Here is a 26085-nt window from a genome sequence, read left to right on the forward strand (position 1 = left end):
TTTATACTTATACCTCAGCGTTTGCTTTTTGAACAACCTATTTTTTTGAGAATGGTAACACAAATGACATGTCAAATGTGTTCATAATTTACTTAAAGGTTTGACATTTGCGAAATGGGACGCTATACTCTTGAACAAAATTGGGAAATATTGAAAACCTATTTCCAAAGTGGTGAGTTTTCTTCTTCTTCCGCGGTTACAGTAAATGGCGAGCGTTACCGTGACATGCTCAACGAGTTTTTGTTTCCAAAAATTGAATAGGATGACATGGACGACATTTGGTTTCAACAGGACGGTGCAACTTGTCACACTGTCAAAGTTACACTCGAACTTTTGGCTACCGTTGAATTCCGATATCAATTGGCCGCCAGGAGCTGTGATTTAAGGCCGACGGACTATTTTTTGTGGGGAGCCGTTAAGGACAAATGCTATGCGAACCATCCAGAGACGATTGATGCTTTGAAACACGAAATCGAAGTTGCCATTCATGAAATTGGAGCCCAAACAATCGAAAATGTGCTTAAAAATTGGGTTGATCGAATGACCTACTGTAAAGCCAGTCGTGGCTGTCATTTGAACGATATTATTTTTTATTCATAAATGACAATGTTCAATCTTCAAAATAAAAAAAAAGTTTGAAAAAATATTGATTAGTTTTTTTTATAGCCGATTCAAAAAGCAAATTTTACATGGCCCACCCTATATATTAGTTTCTTATTTGCTGTTTAGGAAAAACATGTTTATCTCTTGTTTTTCTTAAAATATGTTTATCTTTTGTTATTCTTAAAATACATATGTTTATCTTTTGTTATTCTTAAAATACATATGTTTATCTTTTGGTATTCTTAAAATATGTTTGGATTTGTTCAACCCTGCACGATTATACGTAGAATTTACTTAACTATTTGTATTTATTATTTGTGAATGAAATCATTCCTAATGGCCTCTGGTGACGGTCAAGCAATGTTTGACAAGAACTTTATATGTGTGCGTGTCGGGTGCTTGACGCTAATATCTAAAATTTTTGATTTTTACCGACAACAAGTATGTGTGACACGACGCCACCCGACTGCACTAACACATACAAAGCTCAGTCAAGCATGCTGTATCGTCACCAGAGGCCATAACTCACTTAGTACTTGCCAATAAAATAAACTCGTTTGAGATGCAGCAATAAATGTGTTTAAATGACTTTCTGCTTACCGCTGCTATATTAAGTTTGGCCTGGTGGTGGACTTCGAAATCCCCGAAGTATTTCACAGATTGAACATCCGAGCGGAGGACATGCATACACAACGATTCTTATGGTAAAACAAAGCCAGCAATAGCGTCATTGAGTACGTCATGCGCGCAATGACCTTCGGCATAAGTTGTGCGCAACGTATTGTCACACTACATGCATAAGAAGAACCATACCGCCAGCAGTATCCTCAAGAAGATAAGAAGCCATCCAAAAGGCTCATTATGCTTTTCCATCACGTAACATAATAACGGAATTTCAAACCCGGGAACCGCTTACAAGTTTTCTATGATAACACTACTCTACATTAAAGAATTATTTTCTTCTTCTTATTCTTTTATTATAGGTTTTCACCTGTTTTTCTACACACAATTACATAGTTATAAATTAAAAAGTATTATTAAAATTCAAAATGACGAAATGTTATTGTCATTCCGCTGATGTCGAAATCCAGCTTTCGTGCCATCTCTTTGATGGTCTTCCAGGGCCGCGCTTTCCATATGGTATATAGTCCCTCGCTATTCGGATAATTCTGTCGTCACTAGCTCTAGAAACGTGATCATTCCAAGCTTGTCTTCTTGTTCTTATAAACTTCACTACGTCATTTACGCCAGTTTCGTCACGAATGACCTCGTTTCTAATGCAGTCAAGACGTGTTTTTCCTACGATGGATCGTAAAACTTGCATTTCAGCTGTACGCAGTAGCTATTTTGTTTTTGCGTTTTCAGCTCGTGCTTCGGCTCCATAGGTCAAGATTGGTCTTACTACAGTCTTGTATATACGCGTCTTGCTTTCAGTGGTCATATATTTGTTCCACCATAAAAAATCCCTAATGCAACCTGCAATACTTGCGCCCTGCATACATCTCTCTCTGACTTCCTTAATAATGTCGCGGTCACTAGATATTTCTATCCCCAGGTATTTAAATTTCATAACTTGCTTTATTGCTCGTCCTTTCTATTTCAAGTTTGCATCTGATCGCATTCTTGGCAACTACTAAACTTTTTGTTTTTTCTCTGGAGACCTCAATATTAAACTGTTTGGTTGTAACTACAAACTTATGTAGTAATCTTTGCAAATTGCCTTCAGAGTCCGCAATTAATATGGCATCACCTGCATTACATAAAATTGGTATGCTCATGTTATTAAGACGATACCCATCTAATGACTTGACTTCTTTTATTATTTGGTCCATTATTGTATTGAAGAGTATTGGGCTCAGCGAGTCTTCGCTTGCGGATGGAACTTCGTTGATATATAATATTTTCCATCTATTCTTATTTTGTTTTGCAATCACAGTTCAGGTTATTAATGAAGAATTTAAAGAATTATCTGAGCAATAAATACATACAAGCGGTCAGCGGTATACCATATCATACGAGGTTTGTTCAAGAAGTAAGGTGAATTTTCAAATTTCGGTGGCTACGTACATTCGACTTTCGGTTACTTTTTTTTATGTTGGTACTCTCGGCGGCCGCTGTAGCCGAATGGGTTGGTGCGTAATAACCATTCGGAGTTCACAGAGAAAACGTTGGTTCGAGTCTCGGTGAAACACCAAAATTAAGAAAAACATTTTTCTAATAGCGGTCGCCCTTCGGCAGGCAATGGCAAACCTCCGAGTGTATTTCTGCTCCACATGAAAATATCTGCCGTTCGGAGTCAGCTAGAAACTGTAGGTCCCTCCATTTGTGGAACAACATTAAGACGCACACCACAAATAGGAGGAGGAGCTCGACCAAACACCCAAAAAGGGTGTACGCGTCAATTATATATACTGGGCCCGCCATCTATCGTTACGGATTTGAACTAGGTATTATTTGAAGAAAGGTAACACTTAGCTGTCATCTGATTTGACAGAAAATTAGTTTTATTCTTCCGCTGAACGAAAATGGTTGTGTATACGCTCAAAGAACGTTGGGAAATATTGCGACATTACTTTGAAAATCATGGTAATGTTGCAGAATGTGTACGAAAATTACGTACGACAATGGGAAAAAGAAAAGTACTGAATGAAGCGTATGTGCGTTACTTTGCGAAAAAAGTAAGAGAAACTGGGTTGCTTATTGACAAACCAACGCGTGATCGACCAAAAACCGTGCGTACACCCGAAAATATTGCTGCTGTGGCCGAGAGTGTTCGTGAATCACCAGGAACATCAGTTCACCGTCGTTCTCAACAATTGGACATTTCGTAGACATCATTGAGACGAATTTTGCGTAAAGACCTTGGTATGACGCCGTACAAAGTCCAATTGGTTCGGCAGCTGAAGCAGTTGTGTTCCATCATTAACCGGAAGGATTGTACTTCAAAATAAAAAACATTGAGTAGTTTCTTTTTTATAGCATTTTTAATTCCGTAAAGTTATATGGCGGACCCTTTATATATGTATATATATACATATATATACTCTCATCTAGAAGATATGTATGTTCACGGTTTTAGCAATATAGCATGTTTAATTTGTTTGTGAGACGCATAAATAAGACAAGTGTTTTGCGTGTTCAGTGATTTTCTGCTATCGACTCTTGGCTCTCATGGCCTCTTCCATTCGAACGATTGGGCTTTTTTTCGATTTCATGACCATATACCCATGATTTGTCACCAGTTATGACCCTTTAAAGCAAATATGGATCATCGTTGACGTCCTTCAACAATTCCTGAGCGATGCTCATGCGATGTTATTTTTGGTCAAAATTCAGCAATGTGGGACAAACTTCGCTGAAATCCAATCGAAAGTCGAATTTGAAAATTCACCTTATTTAAAAAAAAACCTCGCATGACTTCTAATTTTTTACGTACGATTGATAAAATGTGGGTAGATTGTTTAAGTGCAAACTAAATTATCGTATACATTACTCATAATTTAATTTATTTTATTATACTTGGGCTCAGTTTACGCCATTTTCTGACTTCATCAAACAGTTTTATTTAGCTTATTTTGCCTACAGTGCGCTGTTTTAGCGTACTATACAAATTTGAATAGTTGGTTCATATGGGGAAATGCCACGGTGTGGAATGAGCCAACGAATAGTGCCAAACACAATTAAAGGGTTTTTATGAAAAATCGAAAATGGTTATCATATATGCCAATGTGAAAGACCTTATAATGCTGGCAAACTCCGAAAATTGAGTTATAGTCGACGAACTGAGAATACGGTTCTATCTTACTATGTTTTTATCATGGGCTTCACCAATCAATTTTTAAATTTTCGGCCTACTAAAATGTAAAGGTTTACAACATATTTCAATACGAAACTTTGCTATTGAGTTGAGTGATACTTTTTTTGACTATGTGCAATAAATAATTGCGTTTTCGGATAAAAAAATAGCGAATAAATTTATTATAAACATAGTTAAATAAGTTCGCGAATAATATATATAATTTAAAAGAGTTATTTTCAAAGTTTGAGATTATTATATAATATAATAAACACCAACATAACGTTTCGGCGACTCTGCGATCGTTTCAATATGTCCAGGAGAACAGCACACAAAATATTTTTTAAAATCGTTGATACCGTTTGTCGTTGTTTGAAAAGCGAAATAAAATTGAGATTTAATGCATGTACTTCCGAATAGCCACTCACTTAAATGGTTTATACCAATTATGCAAATTTATATTTATATACCTACGTAAATTGTGATAGTAAACTTCGTCTCCTGGATGTATTCCCCGGTTATCCAGTAAGTTGTCATGATGTGAATGTCTGGAAGAACAGCCACATATTTTAAGCGAACATGGCTAGTCAAGTAAATTTAAAATTGTCATTCTACCTACCCGTTATCTATCATGACTCCATAGATAGGTATAATGCTAATCTCAGCTGTCCACAAAGATAATTTAATTACTACATATGATACATGCGTTCAACTGGAACTCATATGGAACATGCTTTTAGGATTTTAACAGCAAAGTTTAAAATCCTTAATTATATACTTTTTTATATTGTAATGTATGTAAGTATTAAAAAAACATGTCAAATATAATACTAGCCTATACAATATTAGAAATACTGAGGATATCCTTTTAAGCCTTGAATAAACTTTTGATGATGGAAGTAATATGTAAACTGCCGTGTAATAGGGCTGATGACCCTATAACGATTCCGTTGGTGTACACATGCGTAATAATTTGACAACGTGATTTGCTTCTTAGAAGTTTTAGTCATTTCTACATTTACAGTGTATATACAGGCTTGTGTAAAACTATAAACAGAAGCACAAAACAAAAAATGAGATACAGTTTTTAATACTAAAAATAATAAAAACAAATTTATCCAGGACATCCGTTTATAGTTTTTCGCGCTCTAATGCCATCACCTGCTAATGACGAACTTGCTCATTTTGTTCTTCGACTTTAGAAATTTCAACATCTCAGTAGCGGAGTTTACTTTACGCCTTTTTATACCAACCACTTCAAATGAATCATCAATCAATTTTAGTGTGTACTTTCTCCGTTTATGGTGTTCCAAGGAAGATTTCATATTCTCTTGAGATAGATTAATTGAATAGCGGATACCAGACATCTCGTTGAAATCATCAAAGAATACCTATACTTTTCAGTTGAGTCTGCTTAATAGGTTTTGTTTGATTGATGTGCTTATATGTGATTACCTGGACACTTGCCATTTTCTTATGGTAAAGTAGGGCTTCCCTTTCGGGGTCTCTTCTACACATTTGCCCCAGAGAAAATATTTTGTTTTGCGCCCGGCAGTGAATTGCTGTTCCATGTTTGCTTGCTCTTACGAATAAGGCCGTGCCATGCTTAAATTTTATTTCATTAACACTGGGCAATTGTTATTGCACCGAACACGAGGAGAGAGATCTGTGATCTTCTGATCAAAATACAACATTTTTTGCATATACGCTTACCGCGCGTTTAATACTGAATTTTTTGTTATTCACTTTTACTTGTTTTCCATAAGGAAAGAAAATCAATGCTGAAACTAAACTATAACAAAACTCGATAAACATAGTAAAAACATTTCGTTTTCGCTGAACAAATGTCCGCTTGCATAACCACAGCCTAATTTACTTTCAAAAATCATGGTTTACAAATACGTCACAATTTTGTCTTACCGAATAAGTCCTATACGACCGCTGTTTACATCTGTACCGGGGTTCGTTCTGAAATCAATTAGGAGCCTTGGATCAACAAAATGATAACAATGCTTGGAATAAAATCCATCGGGGACTTCAAAGTATATTTGTGATTTTTTGTGTATTAATTTGAATTCCCCTACTAAATAGTAGTTTCTGTGTCAACCAATTTGCCGCCATTTTTATACTTGTCAGCTCGTGAAAGAGTCCAAATTTATGTTATTATTGCCATTTTCAGCATTAAAATCACCGATGCACAGTTTAATGCCACCGTATGAAAGGGATCTGATATTGAATCCAATAGTTTAAAGTTCGATTTGCTTGTAATGATAGAATTAGGCTAACTCCGTTTATTATACGTGAGGCATTGCCAAGGAATAGAAAACGGTAACGATGCGACGGATACGTAACAGCACTGTTGTGTTAATGTATTCCACCTAAGTCTAGGTTTTAGTTTGATATTTTTCTTTGAACTTGTTGTTTCTGAGAGAGTCCTCACATTTGATTCTAATCTATAAATAAGTTACAGCCGAAGCGTTTGTTAGCACCTCTTTGAAACTTTGTTTTTTACCCTCAAGTATTAATAACCTGTACTAAAACCTCACAATCAGCCCGCTCCTGAACGGGTATTCGAGTGATACCTAGAAGATACTTGACCAAAGGCCAGAAGGTTTTGAGCTACATGAATTTTGACTAAGTGACGGCCAATAATTTCCTCTCTTGCTGTTTCATTCATTCCATTTTTGATATTAAACTACAAATTCGTTTGAAAACATTAATATATTTATTTGTTTGTAAAATGTAATTGAAGATAATTTATATCTAAAAATTCCTATATAGATCACTATGATAAATATGCAATAATTTGAAATATAGCATGCTAGGCCAGTGTTCCAACTGTGATTTCTTATTATAAGATACATTAAGTACGATATATTCCATATTTACTACTTATCAAACTATTTGAAAATTTGTAATTTAGAATTTAGCTATGCATTCACATGGACATATAGTATGGTACTTATAATTTAAAGAATTTTCGCTAATGAGCATAAATAAAAACTGCATATTATATAATATGTATGTACGTACTTACACTAGAAACCGCATGTACAACTTGCAAATACAATACTATGTGTAAGAGCGCATGCACATGAAAATTTATGAATGTAGTTAAGAAAATATATATATGTATACAAACATACATATTTGCACATAAAACGTGTGCTTGCTTTTACATACATATGTTCACACGTTAGATTGATTGTTCAATATACAAATTTAGAAGTCTGAAGTTCCATATCTCAATTGCGTTCTCATCATCATATGCATATACCTATACAGTATATAATATAATATATTTTCACAAACTTTGCTAGAACCCACTATGAATATGAAAGTTACAATTTATTTTTTACTCATTGAGAACAAAACGACTATTCATCAGCAAAATGGGCTTTACTGATTTCCAAAATGTTGTCCATGACAACAAATACATTCCTGCAGTTTTCGTAATACATAGTTCCCCTATTCGAATTCAGATAACCGCAAAAAATTAAAAGGAGAATTTGTATGCCAAGTGGGTTTTCTTTTTTCTGTACAAAACACTTCTGGGAAGATGATTGTTCATTATTCAGAACTTACAATTAATAAAGCAACTTGCAACTTTTTTCAGATATGGTTCATCTCCAAAGATCCAAGCAACAGATCAAAGAACGCAATCATTTTAAACCTTTCCTTGTATCACTTACTGATGCTGTTCCTGGTATCATATAAACCGTTTTTATGCATCAAAACCACACGAACATTTAAATTTACATTAAAAGCGCTACCCTACTTGTGGGCTGGGATATTTGTGCCGCTTTTGTTTGAATTTGAGATATTAGTTTACTTCTTTATCGCTTTCTGAAATTTTATGAGAAATCAATTCAAGCTGAAAAATCCCTTCACACCATTTGACAGATAAAATTTAAGTAGTGTTATGCGATATTATAGTATTTATTTAAAAAAAATTGTATTAATGCTACCAAACTCTAGTTTGAAAAGGAGTAAATTTATGTAATTGCAAATGTCCGAATTAGATGGCATCTTATTCGTCGATTACAAAGAAGAGGGTGTTAAAACCATGTAGAACACTACGCTGTTCGTTAAGAGAAACTAAAAAATGTCATTAAAGAAATAATAAGCTTATAATTCCTTCAAGGTTTTTTTTTTGTTTTTTGTGCACGCCAATATACCGGCTTACTATAATCATGTTGCGGCTGCCCCGTTAGATAATCATTTCTTTGAAAAAAGAAAAAGAACTCCGAAGAACCAAATTTGGAGTCCTAAAATATTTTTTTGGAATAAATAACTTATTGAAATAGCTGAAAAGATTATAGGTATGTATTTAGGTAAGAAGAAAATTATATTGAACAGGAAAGGTTATTTCAAATCTTCCGTGAACTGTTTGACCTCCCCTCGTAACAGAGGTAGAAAAAACAATATTTCTTCGAGATAAAATCGAACTTATCAGCAAGAAATAAAAATGAAAATTAATCACTGTTGATAAAAACAATACAAGTGTATTTCAAAAAGTGTATATCAAAAAAGTAAACACGTGTTAGGTAATCCTGAAAAAGCTGCAAATTCTTGTTAAGCCAGAGACTGAATTGTGATTCAATTTTACTTCATATTTAATCTGGGCATATGCGCATATTAGGAGTGAAAAAAGAAAATAAGTGAAGAGGGAACGGTTGTTCACGTTAGGTACGAACTGTATACATAATGAAATTAATTATTTGGTTGAAATCAATAATTTCCAGTAGGCTTAGTTATATGATAATATGTATTAAAAATGGTATCGATGAAAAATATTTTAATTCTCAACCCGGTAATTTTGCACCCATTTTGGAGCTTGGGACAGTATAATTTCTGTACACCTTTCTAAAATCAGCTGAAATACATTGTATTTGTTTTAATTGGACTCCTCTTTTTATAATAACCTCACAATTTCATGTACATCAACATAACAGCTGTTTTAAAATTTACAAAAATAGTCTTTAGGTGAAATTTGTCATATAACAATACGTAGCATTCGACACCTGAATGACACCTCATTTCATCATTGCTACAAATGATTACCGATAAAACCAATAAAGAAGGTTAGCGCTATATTGGACTTATGATTTTATGGGAATGGAGGATCTCTTGCAAATCTATAGAATGACATAAAAGAGAAACCCATTTGTTGCTTTACAATGTTTCAAACAACATTCATAAAAATAACAGGCTCTTACACAGAAGTTAACTAGGATAGGAATTCAGAATAGGAATCAGTATACTTTGATTGGGACAGTGAACAAATAAAACATGTTTGCCTAATTTAAAAGATTACAGCGCCCAGTTTAATTCAGGAACTTCCACCACGACAAAAAGTATTACTTGGCGAAAGAAAATTGCCGGCAAATTCATTTTTAAATAAAACAAAAGTAGATGTTTACATCTAAGATCAGTTATTTGCAAATTACTGCTTCAAAAGAAAAGCTACCGATTGCTGGAATGCAACTAATAGGTCTGTCACAATGCGTCCGTTGCGGCAACGCATTTGACTGACGTGACGTCTAAAACGACCGTGGTGCCACAATGAGAGTATTGCCGCATATAAACAAAAAACAAATGTTCTTATCGTGAAAGCGTGTATGTAAGCAGGTTTTTGTTGGAATGAAATACATTTTAAAGTTAATGCTTATTAGGGTGTCCGTTATTTACCAATTTAATTATTTTTTTTGCGACGCCCCCTAAACTTTTAGTTTTCCGTCTAAGAAAAATTATCAGATCAAAATCAGCTCTTAATATTCAGAATAAACCTGGCCCCAAACACGATATATTTCCCATATAAATTACATGGGATTTTGCTACTTTTTGGAATAAACTTTTTTTTCTCTAGTATGCTAATTTACAGCTATGAAAAACACATATTCTGATGGCAATTTAGCTCTCTACAAAATACATCTCTTAAAATTTTTCGATAAATTTACTCCTTTAAAAGTTAATCGAAGTTAAAGTTGAACTGTGTATAAATTTCAGCAAATTGTAAATTGCAGCAAAATTATTATTGTTGTAGTAAACTTCTCACGTTTATATAAAAAAATAATCAATGGACCAGAGCCAAGTAAAAATTATTGAAACATTTTTCCATTTACAGTATCTAATCAACTAATATTTCTGAAAAAATTCATCAATTTTTGTTGTAGAAATTGGTAAATAACGGACACCCTAATGCTTATGGAAGGAGGGTTTTAATAAAATGAATGGTTGTTGTTGTAGAAATTTACTAAACCCTGCCAGGCCTAGAAAATGTGCTGTTTCGACAGGTTGGGTCCAGAGGGAGAGGGGTGTTAGGTGAGTAGGTTTGATGGGGCATGTGAATAGGTGGTTAGTGTTGTGCGGTGTGCCTTCATATGCTGAACATATATTGGGTATGTCGGGGTCGATTCTGGATACATAGGAATTTAACCTACTACACTATCGGGAATGTAATTGGGACAAACATGCGCGGGTCCCGCGAGGTAGCTGAAGCTTTTCGTCTGCAATAGGTGGTGTTTGGACTCCGATAACGATGATTGATGGTAGTCCTAGACGGTGGGTGCGACTATAACTTCAAGATAGGGACGCACATTCATCATTCATTTTTCAGGACAATTTGGTTAAGCCTAGCATTTTCTCTACTCTTTCAAGCTTGTATCGAAAAGAAAAGAGTGTATTTCAATTAGTTCAATTAATTTTAATTGCATTTATTTTCTGCAATTACTTTGATATTGCAATTACTTGAAATTGTTCTTTTTTAAACAGTCGGCACTTGCCATAAGGCAAAAATAGAATGTTGCAAGTTTTTGAGCAATCCGTCATGGTGTACGGCACGTATGTGGCGCTTTCGACTCAAGTACACATACTCTATTCTGCTGTCAGTCAAATTCGTTGCCGCAACGGACGCAATGAAGCCATTGTGGCAAGCCCATAAAATGTATAAGAGGAGATAATGGCTTCTTGTTGGAGATAATACGTAGAAATTGATTAGATAGAGGAGATGCTTTCTGCCAGCTCACCTGCACAATTAGTATTCGCAATAAAGTCTCGCTAAAAATTTTGGTTGAAGAAAACGAGTACTGCCATATAGAGCTAGATGCATATTCTTCATGCAAATTTTGCGAAAATTTCATCAGCGGTGAGAACAAAACTATTACTGCTAAATTTGCAAATACTTAACTCCTATTACTTTTAAATAACTTATGTTTTTATGTTACTTGTAAAATGTTAAACTCTTTAAATATGTGAAAAAAAATAACAATAAAACTCGAACTTTCGTCGTGGAGCATTGAATGGGTGAAATTTTACCTCTGGGGATATTATATCTAACTTTTGGGCTGGAGAGGATTAAATATTTTTTAAAACAAATTTGTTTAGTATCTATTTTAGATTTATAACCGGAGAAAAGAAACCACGGATGGAAAAAGTGCGCAATTTGAAGTTAATACAGTGCTACATATTCGTTTAAACGCATTGCATTTTTTTCGTTTACTTTAGAACTGTTTTAAGATTACAACAATAACAACAACAAATATTCTTCCAAACTATTCGTTTAGGTAACAGTAAACCATCGTTGCATTTGTTTCTTATCTATTGCTTTTTGTTGTAACATAACGGGTCTCTATTTAAAATTATGCTTAAAAATGCTACATATTCGTATAAACGCATAGTTTGTTAAAGACTGCAGTAGTGAAGTTAAAAGTGATTAACTTGTGAATATTGTTTGTAACTGAATATTTTGGTAAATTTTTACAATGTTTTTACACATTCATTCAAATTTCTTAGTTAAATTAAATTTTTTAACCTAATTTTTTCAGATTTTCTAAAATGCCTAAGGCAAAATACTTAAATGATGAGGAACGGGTATTGGTCAGTGTTTACCACGAGGAGGGCTATTCCAATCGTGAAATTGGACGAAAAATTGGAAGATCGGAAGGAGTTGTGCGTGCTTTCTTAAAGAATTGCTCCTTAAGCCAATTTCGAGACTCTCTTGGCACATGGATGGAAGCGTTGTCTTGCTGAAAAATGCCGTCTTCGTCCATTTTTTCATCTAAAAATGTGATGAGGGCATCTTCTAAAATATCGGTGTACGTTTTTGAGTTCATTTTTGACGGCACAAAGCACAATTGAGCCTTGCCAGCTGACGAAAATGCTGCCCACACCACAACACTGCCACCACCAAAGTCACACTTCGACATGCGTACATTATTTTTTTGTAGATCATACCAATAACATGAGTGTGAGTCAGGGCCATCTAAATTGAACTTCTTCTCGTCCGAAAACACAACTTTCATCCATTCCGTAGTCCAATGAATGTGTTTACGGGCAAATTCCAAACGAGCTTTTTTTGATGTTCCTTTAACATTGGCTTAGACTTTGGTTTTTTCCATTTTATATTTTCATCACTTCGTAAAATGTGTAAAGTGTGTTTTGCCGTTACAGGAAGACCCAATTTATTTTTTATTTGTGTGCAATTCAAAAAAAATTTCGTAGCCTCATACTTTACTTTGTTTTTGTCACGCTGCGACAATTTTGTGTTGCCTCTTGTTGCTTTCTTTATTCCATAATTGTCTGCTTTCTTTAAGAAAGCACGCACAACTCCTTCCGATCTTCCAATTTTTCGTCCAATTTCACGATTGGAATAGCCCTCCTCGTGGTAAACACTGACCAATACCCGTTCCTCATCATTTAAGTATTTTGCCTTAGGCATTTTAGAAAATCTGAAAAAATTAGGTTAAAAAATTTAATTTAACTAAGAAATTTGAATGAATGTGTAAAAACATTGTAAAAATTTACCAAAATATTCAGTTACAAACAATATTCACAAGTTAATCACTTTTAACTTCACTACTGCAGTCTTTAACAAACTATGCGTTTATACGAATATGTAGCATTTTTAAGCATAATTTTAAATAGAGACCCGTTATGTTACAACAAAAAGCAATAGATAAGAAACAAATGCAACGATGGTTTACTGTTACCTAAACGAATAGTTTGGAAGAATATTTGTTGTTGTTATTGTTGTAATCTTAAAACAGTTCTAAAGTAAACGAAAAAAATGCAATGCGTTTAAACGAATATGTAGCACTGTAGCAGTGAAGTAGTGCCCAATTTTGACTCGGCATTCATTAACAGCGGATTTTGCTAACTATTGTATAGATTCATACGGTGTCGAAATAGACTAAGCAATACTCGTATTTTGTTATTATATATTCAAATTGAGGTTTGAGGATTACATTAAAATAAAACCTATACCATTTTTTATGAGTACCTCGTTTTTCGGCGTTCTATAATCATGTCTTAAAATTGATAGGCAAGTTTGTTTTACAGAATTTCTGCCCGCTGAAAGTCTTGCAGCCAATTTCGATCCAAAATCTGGTAGGATAAATCAAATTGTAGGAAAAATTCAATCCAATAATAGCAACGTTCTATGCATCACACTACATTTGCTGTTATCTCACATATTTTGTTTCGTTCTTTAATATTGAAAATATGTCGTTGTTACTGAAAACCCCTTCATAATTACATGGCACGAAAAAACACATAGCATTTGAAATTAAGATTGAAAACCTGGAATACTGACGACAAGTCTAATGCAGATACATTCATACACACTCAATCGCATATCCATGTACAAACATACATAAAGCTAATTGCTTACACACATACCTGTTATACGCAAATAAACATAGATATATACATAGATTAAAATTAGGCTTCGAATACAAACTATGTAGGTTATTTATATTTCTCAATGAGGCATATACTTTTTTCTATGCCTAATAAAAACTTATATATTTATATATATAAACTTACATATTTAGCTTCGTTTAAAACGTTTTTTTTGTGTTTAATAAAATAAAGCAAGCCCATCCTATCATTTCTTATCACTATCAATTTTATTTTTATCAAGAGAGGAAGATACCATGCCTCCACTGTTTGCAGGGTACAATTTATCTAAATAATTTAGTGATTCGTTAAGAAAGGCCTGAAAATAAGAGAGACATTTTTTCAGAAGTCTTGTTAAACTATTTTCCAACATTATGACTTACCTGGAGAGCGTGCAGTACGGCCATTATGGCTGGTGACCCAAATCCATGAGTAATTAAAGAGAAGTGCGTAAGGTGGCGCTGCATTGATGGTTCTAGCAAATGTTGTGATCTAGTACCGTAATGGGTTGTGCGGTCTTGGCTGAGTATTTGCATTAGTTCTTTTGTTATCTGTAAGTTATAATGGATTTTTATAGTACACATAATAAATAAGCGAATGCTATGTTAAATTCCATGTGAAAACAACATTAAGGGGCCATGTGATATGAAACCTAAAGGATATTTATTGCAATGCATTGAAAAAACAAAGGCCTTAGATTTTGAATAAGAGTCGATGATTTTATATTTTATTTGTATTTTATTATAAAAGGTTCCGTCAGTTCTGAATTAAACTCTCTCACCACCGCCGTGGTCTCAAAGATTGAATATTTGCATAAAATGTTTACCACCACATTCGCTTCCCAGAGGTGCACTATTGCATGTAATTAGATGTTTGCTGTTACACTATATGATGAAATTAAAGCATTAATGACATTACGACTCGTGTGATAGGCAGTCATGAATAAATAAATTCGCACGGTTAAAATCTATCTTCATAAAGTATCGGGAGTATTTTCAAAAGCTTACTGAACAGAAATGTCTTCCTTTTTTATTTCAATAAGTAAAACAAAAACAAATTATCATACATTTATTCAATTTCATACACTTACAAAATCAATGTCAAAAAGTAATTTTTAAAATCTATATACGAGGTGCGTTCAAAAAGTATCGCGAATTATGTGTTTCTTCAAAAATTATTTATTTATTCATTAATATCTATTTTTCCCTTTCAAAGTAGTCTCCATGAGATATTATGCAGTTGTGCCAATGTTTTTTCCAATCTTCGAAGCACTTGAAACGATTTTTTTTTTATTTTGTTCAGCTCCTCCTTCGATGCCGTCTTTATCTCGTCAATCGTAGCGTAGCGTCGTCCTTTCATGGGCTTCTTCAGTTTTGGGAACAAGAAAAAGTCACAGGGGCCAGATTGGGGAGTACGGTGGCTGTGGCATCATTAGTGTGTTTTTTTTTTGCCAAAAAGTCGTGCACAAGCAACGATGTGTGAGCAGGGGCGTTATCGTGATGCAAGAGCCAGTTTTTGTTCTTCCACAAATCCGGGCGTTTCTGGCGGACTGCTTCACGTAAATTGCGCATAAATTGTAGGTTATATTCCTTGTTAACCGTTTTACTCTATGACAAGAACTCATGGTACACAACGCCCCTGCAATCGAAGAAAACGGTAAGCAAAACTTTTACATTCGACCGAACTTGGCGCGCTTTTTTCGGTCTTGGTTCGTGCGGCAGCTTCCATTGAGATGATTGAGCTTTGGTTTCCACGTCATAACCATAAACTCACGATTCGTCACCAGTTATGACCCTCTGGAGCAAATTTGGGTTGTCGCGGACAGAGTTCAACATCTCATTAGCAATGCGATGCTGCTTTTGGTCGAAATTGATCAGTTTTGGTACGAACTTTGTGGCGACTCGTCTCATGTTCAAATCATTGAAAAAATGGAAGGGCACGAGTCAATCGATATGTCTAGGTCCTGAGCAACTTCTGTAAGGGTGATTCGACGATTGGCCAATACCATTTTCTTCACTTCATAAATTTTTTCGTTTGTTGTTAAAGTGTTCGGGCGTCCGGCACGCTTTTCGTCGTTCACATCTTCTCGGCCTTCTGAGAACATTTTGTACCACCGATAAACATTGCTTTGTACCAAAGTAGCCTCTCCGCATGACACAGTGAACATTCGGAATGCATCCACGCACTTCATTTCATTTTTGATATAGGTTTTTTGATCCATCTTTTTGAATAGGTAAAAATCGAAGACGAGCCGAAACACGTGCAAGCAAAGTAGGTTAACACCTCAACTAATCAACTGAACATTCAAAATGGATAAACTCGTCGGAATGAGTACCAACATATCGCCACAAAAAAGTCGAAATTTGAATATACGTAACTTGCGAAAATTCAAAGTTCGCGATACGTTTTGAACACACCTCGTACATATATGCAGTCAATGTTAATTGCAATCAAAAAACGATTGCACTACTAGCAGTCTTCTACAGTTCTGGAGTCACTCGTATTTCAGTAGGATTGGTTATAGTTTGTTATGTTTACGTTGTCCAATTGAATATTATGTGGAAGCCATTCAGACGTTTAGGCGTTTTACCTGGCTTTCTTGGCAGGCACCATGGCTGTTCTTTTGACCATCCTTGAGTATGTGAGCTAGACGAACTTTGTCACAACCTTATCCCTTTCAACCATGGGTGTCATCTAAATATATAAGGACCTTTAGATAGTCACATAACCTCTTCAGTAAGTAAAAAACTTCATTTTCAACATGATCCCTTATGTACGCTAGGTATGTATACCTTTTACTGCAGATTGGTTCATGAGTAGATGATTTTATTTCCGCACGGAGGCTTGTGTCTATAGGCATTTCACCACAAAATTAACTTTGTAGGATGTGCGCGCTTTAATTGTAAATTTGCATTTCTCAATTTTAGAAAATCTAATATTGTTATCAAATACTGCACTTAATTCTATTAACGTGTTATCCACTATTCCTTCACAGAATTAACCCAGCTTTTAAGTAACTTCAATTGTGTCATTCCTTTTTTTAGCTTTTAAATAACCCTCAGAGATCTTACAAGCAATCTAGCGCGCGACCATCAGGTAGTGTGTACTCCAAGTTTAGTACGCAAGCTGACCGGCAGATAGAAAATCCTCTGGACTTTCGTTATTTCATCACCGCGGACCTTGGCCTATGCGTTGTTTTCCTCTGGCAACATTTGAATGGATTAGGTCGAACTATGTAGTTTATCTTGCATGTTTTAAGCAAAGGGTCCCCCTCCATCTTTTCTACTAGAGTTCGCAACATGAAGCTTTAAATAACCTTCCACTCGAAAGGCTGATCGTGCAAAAAATTAGGGGATCGTTTGTATTTAAACACAAAATCTTTATCGTATTTAAAAATCCGTTGTATAATGCACCCTACAAAATGTCCAATATATTTTTTAAGAAAACATTTGTCGGTGGCATGAGTCATAATATCTTGGAGAAATTTCCACTTAGTTCAAGACAGAACCGAACTTTATATTCCACATATACTTCTTTCTTCACAGCAATACAACGCGGGGTGCGTCAAAGCTTCCTCCAACGCGGGCGATCTTGAGCTTTTGCTTCGTAGTTTCGTATTCCCGAATTCTTGGGATCATAGTCCACTGCGTCTATCCATCGGTTCCTCGGTCTGCCTTTCGTCTTTACGCCCATTAGCTTTCCTGTCATACAGGTAACATGACCTAGCCATCTTATGCACTTTGTCTTAACAAAACGCACAGATATTTCGTTGTGAGTGAGAACGTTTTGTTCGAATCGTTCATCGTCTATTTTTAAAGGGCCAAAAAATTTTCTTAAAATTTTTCTTTCCATGCCAGCAATCAGCGCGCAGTCAGCAACTTTAAGAGTCCATACCTCACATTCATATGTTAAGATTGGTCGGATGAGGGTCTTGTTCATAGCTATCTTAAGACAAGAGCCGGGACTGGAACAAGTTAAGGTGGACATAATACGTTTTGTTAGCAGCGTTGATGCGATCCCTGACTGCAAAAGTTGAACTACCGCTACATGTGAACATAACTGTGAAATACTTAAAATGCCGCACTGCTTCAAAAGTATAAACTCCCACATGTGAAAGCTATTTTAAAAGTGTGTTAGGATTTTGCAGTGGCGAAAATGCAGCTGATCTTTGATGATCTTTTTCGACTCTCGAGGCATCGTCCACAAGGAGTCAGTGCTCCTTCGGCTGAAAAACAGCGTTGCCCGGGTTCGGCCCGACCTCGTCAACACGACAATGCGCCGGCGCACACCGCCTCCCTCTGCACCTCTGCATTGGCCAAGATGGGGGTTCTGGTGCTTCCCTATCCTCCCTACAGCCCAGACCTGTCCCCTCCGGACTTCTTCTTGTTTCCGCGCCTGAAAAGAAAGCTGAAGGGGAGGCGTTTCGACTCCATCGAGGCGATCCAAAAAACTGTGACAACCAAATTGAGCGCGATTCCGGCGGATGAGTTTAAAAAATGTTTCCTGCAGTGGAAGGACCGCTACCAGCGGTGTATTGACGCTCAAGGGTCCTATTTTGATAGTTGTATATGCCAAAATGTTTAATAAAACTGCTTAAAAAAATAAGGCTCATTACTTTTCAATTAAACCCTGTAGAGTCTTCATCGCTTGCCTTTCCATTTCGCAGCTTTTTGAGAGCCACGATGATTTCGTCCAATGCTGGTGATGGGATGTTATTTTCACCTGTAGCTCCGGTGGTTTGTTTCCGAAATACAGGACTTAAGCTATTAACAGAAGCCTGGTACAATCAAAAAAGTGATGACAAAGCAGACGGCGTATTGTAAAGACAGCAGCCGAAATTGTTATAGAAGATATTCGCTCTACAATCTATGAGACTCTGAGTCTGATATACCTGAAACTCTACGCATTTTCTTAGATGGAGTGATCCGGTGGTTTGTTTCCGAAATACAGGACTTAAGCTATTAACGGAAGCCTGGTACAATCAAAAATGTGATGACAAAGCAGAAGGCGTACTGTAAAGACAGCAGCCGAAATTGATGACAGCAGCCGAAAAGGTATTCACTCTAAAATCTATGAGACAAAGCATTATCCTTCATCAGATAATTTTTTTCAAGACTCTGAGTCTGATATACCTGAAACTCTACGCATTTTCTTAGATAGAGTGATTTTAAAAAACAAACGAAGGTCCCTTGAGAAATGGAAGAAAAAAAGCATTGCTCTCGCCCATTTTATAATTGCAGCAGTAAGGCCAAAATCTTTTATATCAACAGTGCAGATTGGACTAGCTGCATTTTTATTTCATAAGTATGGATCTCGGCGATTAATACATGTATTATCATCTCTTGGATTTTGCTCTTCATACACCGAAGCAATATTGTTCGAAGTTTCAGCTATTATGCGCGCACCGTTAAACATCGATGATAACGCATTTTCTCAATTTGTTTTTGACAACGCTGATTTCAATACGTAAACATTACATGGTAACAACACTTTCCATGCCATGGGCGGCATCCATTGTGTAACACCTATAACTGCTATCGCTCGAGATCAAATAATTCCACGATTAAAACAAATGCCGTCTGCAGTAGTCGTTGGTAGTTTAGGTACCATTGCATTAAAAACATTTGTGAAAAAAAAAACGATACGGGCTTGAAAACCAAGAAGATTCGGTAGCATTCGTGTGTCTTCGGAAGTAGTTATGCCTACAGGGGACACCACGATAAAAAAAAAAACGCGCCGCTTACTCTACCTACAGGTGGTGTGGAAATGAGTTTTTTTTCGAAAACGCATATTAAAATGTACTTGTATGTATGTAATGTATTTTACAAAAAAAGAGGTTGTCTGTAAAGTCGGTTTACTGACGATACTTTAACGTGACAACGTCATAAGAAAATAATGATGTAGTGGTTGCAATTTTCAAAACAAAATTTTAATTTTATTTGTTTGATAGATATTTTGTATGGATATAGAGGAGGTAAATGAAATCGCAATGGAATAGGTCAAGTTACATTTACACAAAGGTGAAAAATGACGAAACTTTTATCAAATTCATGAAAGATATGTGCATCAGACGTTAATAAGTCAACAACACTAAGATGCAACATCATCGATTTACCTTTTTCAAGACACATTACACTCGAAACACCCCCTTCCATTCCCTACTTTTCATATCATCTCCTATTCTCAACAGAGAAATGGTTCATTACCATGCACACAGGAAGAAGGCATATGCACATCCAAATATGTGAATTTATATACATATGCGCATATACATACATATATATGCTCACTCAAGTAGGAGAGAGCCAGATGTCGAACGTTGCCGAACGCGGGGGCCGATTGTGCTCTTGGTCGTTCGTTCCGCGCTCTCGCTTGCAGTTCAAGCAAGGTAACGACGCATGAGCAAGATAACGACGAATGAGCAAGATAACGACGATTGAGCGAGATTACGACGAATGAGCAAGATAACGACGATTGAGCAAGATAACGACGCATTTTTTCGTGCGTGCATCCGGCTAAATCGAATTATAAGACGTTATCACGTCAAAATCGTAATAACATAAAATGTAGGAAATTATTTCTAGTTTAATTTTGTGTACATATGTTTTTCTCATAAAATGCGTCGGAATGGAGATATTGTAAAAAAACTCTTTCGCAGATACGAGGTGGCAAAGTTGAAATTCAAAAAGAGCATCCCAAAATCCATTTTCAAAACTCCCGCAAAACTTTCCAGGTCAAACTACCAGATGATTGGACTATTCAGTTAGTTCAATTGGAAAGTCTCGCTTCGCTGAAGTTGTGCTTGTGTAAAAATTTGCGAAAAACCCTCTATTTTCTTGAACGAATTGATAAATAAAAGTGTGAGTGAATTGGGAATTGAAAGACAAATTGCCCGAAAACTTGATCGTCTAAGCCATAAGCAAGAATATATCTCGATATGCAAGTTTTCGGGCATTAAATTCCATTTATACATAGATTTACCTGTTGCGAATGTATAAGAAGTTCTTTTCTGCGATATGAATCCTGCGGTTCTGTTTGATGCCTTATAACATATTCGGCAAGCTGGCGGGCTGGAAATTCAGTTTCGCAAACAAAATGAAAATCTTTCGCCAAGTGAGTTGCCTCTCCTTCTACTAACGACGTAAGTAGTGTAACATTAGCGGCCTTTCGTCTTCCCGCAGGCAAATTCAAACCAATTTTTTCCAGTTTTTCTCTTAGTAGTCGTCCACCGTTCTTACTCTTAGCCCTGTTAAATAATATAACATAAATATTTATATGCCAATTTTGTTATATTATTAAATTTTAATTTATATTAGTAACCTTCGAAGAACTCCTCCTAATAGAGAAGCATTTAAACATTCTGGAGGAGATAACCTTCTTTGAACCTCGGCAATGGTTACTTTGTACTTGGACGTGCTGGAAAGGAGGCTAAGTCGTCCTGGAACGGCGCAGAATACTTCACTGGGCGAACCAGATCCAATGCTTCCAATTTCTTTCCCACTTTTAATGCCTAGGCAGAAGGTAAATAACGGATTGATTTAAAGTACTCACTTACATAAATATATGTGTATCTATATATGCGAGCTCCCCTGCAAGAAAACCACTACTTAAATCACTATTGGTTAAATAGCTTGTTTATAGAAATATTAGTTAGCCTGTATGGCAGAGTTTCTATTAGTTTCTAAATGGTGTTTCGAAAAAACTTTTCCCAGTTTAATAATTTAAGTGCAACTTATAAAATTTCTGAAGTTTGTTAACAAAGCTAAAGATTTAGGAGTATTTTTCGATTCAAAATTCACGTTTGCAACCCACACAAATTACAGGGTCCGCCACTCGAAGTGTAACCAATTAAAAAGGCCATACATTTAGTTTCTAAAATTACTTTTATTCAATTCAAAGTAAAAGATGTGGGAAAATAATGCAAAATTAACAATCAATTTCCTTTTGTTCAATATGAGAACCTTTTGGCATGACTATGGCCTTGAGACGGTCCAAAAACGAGTCGCAATCTGCCCGAATGTGACTTGCAGGTATTTTGGCCCACTCGCAGGCAATGGCCTTTAGTTCGGACCTTGCTCTACAAAATGGATCAAAGAGAATAATCCATGGGATTCGCGTCTGGTGAATTTGAGTGCCACTTTGTGGACGTTATGAAATTCGGAATGTTGTTTTTTAGCCATTCTTGGTTCACTCGACCTTTGTGAGATGGTGCTGAGTCCTATTGAAATGTCAATGGTGTGCTACCGAAATGTTTGTCTGCCCCACGGCTTCAAAGTAACCTCCAAAATGATACGGTTTATTTGACCGACCGTTCATACGAGAATTTGAGCCATCGATTGGCCACCAGGAGGCAGCACCCGCCACAGATAATGGTTTGGGCCGCTGTATCCGTAGATGGGCACTCTCCAATCGTTGTCATCGAGCCTGGCGTCAAGGTAAATGCGAAATATTATCCGGAAAGTCTTCTGGAGGGTGTTTTGAAGCCGTGGGCAGACAAACATTTCGGTGGCAGACCATGGACGTTTGAACAGGACACGACATCGTGTCATAAAGGTCGAGTGAACCAAGAATGGCTAAAAAGCATAACGTCCACACAATAGCTGTCAAATTCACCAGACGTGAATCCGATGGATTATTGTCGTTGGGTCATTTTGGAGAGCACGGTCCGAACTAGAAGATTCATAACTCTCGAGGCGCCATTGTCAGCGAGTGGGCTAAAATACCAGCAAATCACATTCAAGGCCATAGTCCAGGCAAAAGGTGGTCATATCGAACAAAAGTAAATTGATTCTTAATTTTGTATTATTTTCAAACATTTTTTAGTTTCAATTGAATAAAAGTATTTTTCCAAACTAAATTTATGACCTTTTTGATGCACTTCGAGCAAGGTTCGAACTAAAAGATTCACCAGCCTCGAGGCGCTAAAAAAAGCCATTGTCCGGGAGTGGGCCAAAATACCTGCAAGTCACATTCGGGCAGCTTGCGATTCTTTTCTGGACCGTCTCAAGGTCGTAGTCAAGGCATAAGGTGGTCAGATCGAGCAAAAGTAAATTGATTCTTAATTTTTTATTATTTTCACACATGTTTCACTTCGAATTGAATAAAAGTAATTTTAGAAACTAAATTTATGGCCTTTTTAATTGGTTCACTTTAAGGTGCTCGAGCTCACGAACAATCGCTGGTGTTGATTTTCCAGCCAAATATAATGCAATCACACTATTACGTTTGAAATCCATTACTGATTTGTTTTTTCGCGTTTACTCTCGGCATAATGCTTCCGAGCGCTTGCAAATAATACTCTGGACTGTCATTTAGCTAATCAAGAGACTGCTGATACACTAGCATGTGCGAGCGGTCTGAAGTTGGTTACACTTCGAATGCCGGACCCTGTATATAGTAATGGCAAACCTCTACTACATGTTAGTATTTGTACGTCGAAACAGTTCAGATTTTTTAGATCCTTATAAGCATAACAGAAATATTTATCGATTTTGTTAGGTACTTATTTATTTATTTATTTAGTATTAAAGTCAAACATACAATTATGGGTGATTTTTACATTGATTGACCTTAAGAAATCGCAAATAAAAGATTTTACATTAAAATCAAAATTAAAATTAAAATTACAGTTAGTGGTAAAGAAGTTGGAATTGGAGAATGTATTAAAAAAGGAAAGTAAGGTAAAAATAATGGTAGTAGGAGTAGGGATTAATTAGAATAGATTGAAATAATGAGAAATCATTTGAGTACAATCAGGAATTTTTCGCAAGGTAGCGAAGCAATTTATGTTTGAAGCACGAGCTTTCTTTGATACGCTTAATTTTATGAGGTAAAATATTCCAAAGATGGACAGAGACCACAAAGTATTGACGTTCAGTCACCAAACAACCGTATTTCACCGGAACTAAGTTTAACGATCGGCAAGACTTTGAAAACATAAGTCGATCTTTGAGTTATCTGGGTTCCTGAGTGTTTATGATTTTCTGGAGTAAAACAAACATTGAAACCCGATCAAACCTTCAAAAGATACGGAAGCAAAAACAGTAAAGCGGTCATAATGTTTTTTTATAGTAAACGCATCTTGCAATGTTGTTATACAAAACATTAAGCTTACTACAGCACACACCATAACAAAGAGTACCTATAGTATATAACTCACAACCATACAGTAACGTTGGTAACAAGTACGTTTTAGCCAGTAGCAGTCGAATATTTACCAGTGTAAATTGTTGAATAGTCCATAAATTTCGGAGCATACCATAAACTCTGCCTATGGCAATAAAGATGTGGTTGCTCCATGTCAATGTTCTATTAAATGTAACCCCTAAACCCCCGCGGAGCGAAATGAATCGTTTCACGCTTGCACAAGATTGGGAGATATTGCAAACTTATTTCCAGAGTCATTGTTAGCGTAGACCAAACAATGCGTTTATTAAAAAGAAGTCAAATTCATATACTATATTCTGACAAAGCGAAATGAAAACCAATTTTTTGTTGGCAGTTCTAGCAGGTGCATGTCAGACAGCACAATTGATCTTTTTTGCACCAAGTTCAATAACCGTGTTATCTGCCATCTCGGTGCTTTCAATTAGCCACCTCAGGGCTGCGATTTGACACCGTTCAACTTTTTTGTGAAGTGCCGTGAAGGACGAATGTTATGCTCGCCTATGCTCGGTGGAAGACCACAATAGATTGCTTTAATTGAATGAAGATACAAATAGGTTGGAAACACAGTACTCTCTTGTTGACTTTGAAACATCTTTGTTTAACGAACGGGTGATTTTTTAAGAGCTATAGGAAATTTTTTCAAAAAAACACACACGTAAAATTCAGAAATATTCATGAAATTTTTATTTAAATCGATTGTACAGTCCATATAATTTAATGTTTGAAGATTATTTCATGCAAATGTTGACCGCGACTGCGCTTCAAATGGTCCATTCGCTTAGTCCAATTTTGGCATACTCTTTCCAATGTTTCGGCCGGTATCTCACATATAAATGCTTTAATGTTGTCTTCCAATGCGTTAATTGAAGTAGGCTGGTCTGAATAGGCATAAGCTTAAACATAGCCCCCCAAAAATTAATCTAAAGGCTTTATATCGCACGATCTGGGTGGCCAATTGACAGGTCCCGAACGTGATATAAATTGTTCAGCGAACTCGCCTCTCAACAAGTCCTTTGTTACGCGTGCTGTGTGGCATGTTGCACCATCTTGCTGAAACCACATGTCATGCAAGTCAAGCTCTTGCATTTTGGGCAAAAAAAAGTTGGATATCATTTCACGGTAGCGCTCACGATTCACAGTTACGTTACGATTCGCAGCATCTTTGAAGAAGTACGGTCCAATGATACCTCCAGCCCATAAACCGCACCAAACTGTGACCTTTTCTGCATACATTGATAGCTCTTGCAATTCTTCTGGCTGATCTTCACTCCAAAATCGACAATTCTGCTTATTTACGTACCCTTTGATTCAAAAATGAGCTTCGTCGCTGAACACAATTTTTCGATAAAAAATTGGATCTTCGGTCAACTTTCCAAGAGCCTTTTCACCAAAAATTCTGCGTTGCGGTAGGTCAATTCTTCGACTTCAATTCTCGCACCAGCTGTATTTTGAAAGGCCCTCACACCTAAATCCTTTCGCAAAATTGTCCACGTTGTTGAGTAACACAGGCCCAATTGCTGCGAACGGCGACGAATCGATAATTGATGGTCATCATTAACACTGGCCGATACAGCTGCGATATTTTCTTCAGTTCGCACTCTACGTAAGCGTGTTGGTGGTTCGATGTCCAATAATGTAAATTTAGTTCTAAATTTAGTCACAATAGTTCGAATAGCCGCATCAGTGGGTCGATTAAACTTACCATAAAATGGAAAGAACGCGCGATAAACTTTCTTAACAGAAATTAATTTAGTAGCGTAATTAAGCTTTTTTCTAATAATTATCTGGAAAAGTTTGCAGCAATGTCGACTTAGAGATTCGCCTATAATTTTCATTTCACT

General features: G+C 36.1%; 2 protein-coding genes across 3 annotated transcripts in view; one reads left to right on the top strand and one right to left on the bottom strand.

Moving 5' to 3' along the window:
* Positions 1–26085, top strand: part of LOC128861198 (IQ and AAA domain-containing protein 1-like) — a 217174-nt gene that overhangs the window by 159956 nt on the left and 31133 nt on the right. The window lies entirely within an intron of this gene.
* The window catches only part of LOC128861199 (transcription factor AP-2-epsilon), a 118885-nt gene continuing 106003 nt past the window's right edge, over positions 13204–26085 (bottom strand). For both annotated transcript variants that reach the window (XM_054099153.1, XM_054099151.1), the window contains exons 5-8: positions 21398–21587; positions 21059–21323; positions 14461–14628; positions 13204–14396 (exon numbers count right to left, since the gene is read on the bottom strand). In XM_054099153.1, the coding sequence (XP_053955128.1) occupies positions 14286–14396; positions 14461–14628; positions 21059–21323; positions 21398–21587 (734 nt within the window). In that variant the 3' untranslated portion in view covers positions 13204–14285. The remainder of the gene's footprint in view (positions 14397–14460; positions 14629–21058; positions 21324–21397; positions 21588–26085) is intronic.

Source organism: Anastrepha ludens, chromosome 4 (genome assembly GCF_028408465.1).
Source record: "Anastrepha ludens isolate Willacy chromosome 4, idAnaLude1.1, whole genome shotgun sequence".
Taxonomy (NCBI): Eukaryota; Metazoa; Arthropoda; class Insecta; order Diptera; family Tephritidae; genus Anastrepha; species Anastrepha ludens.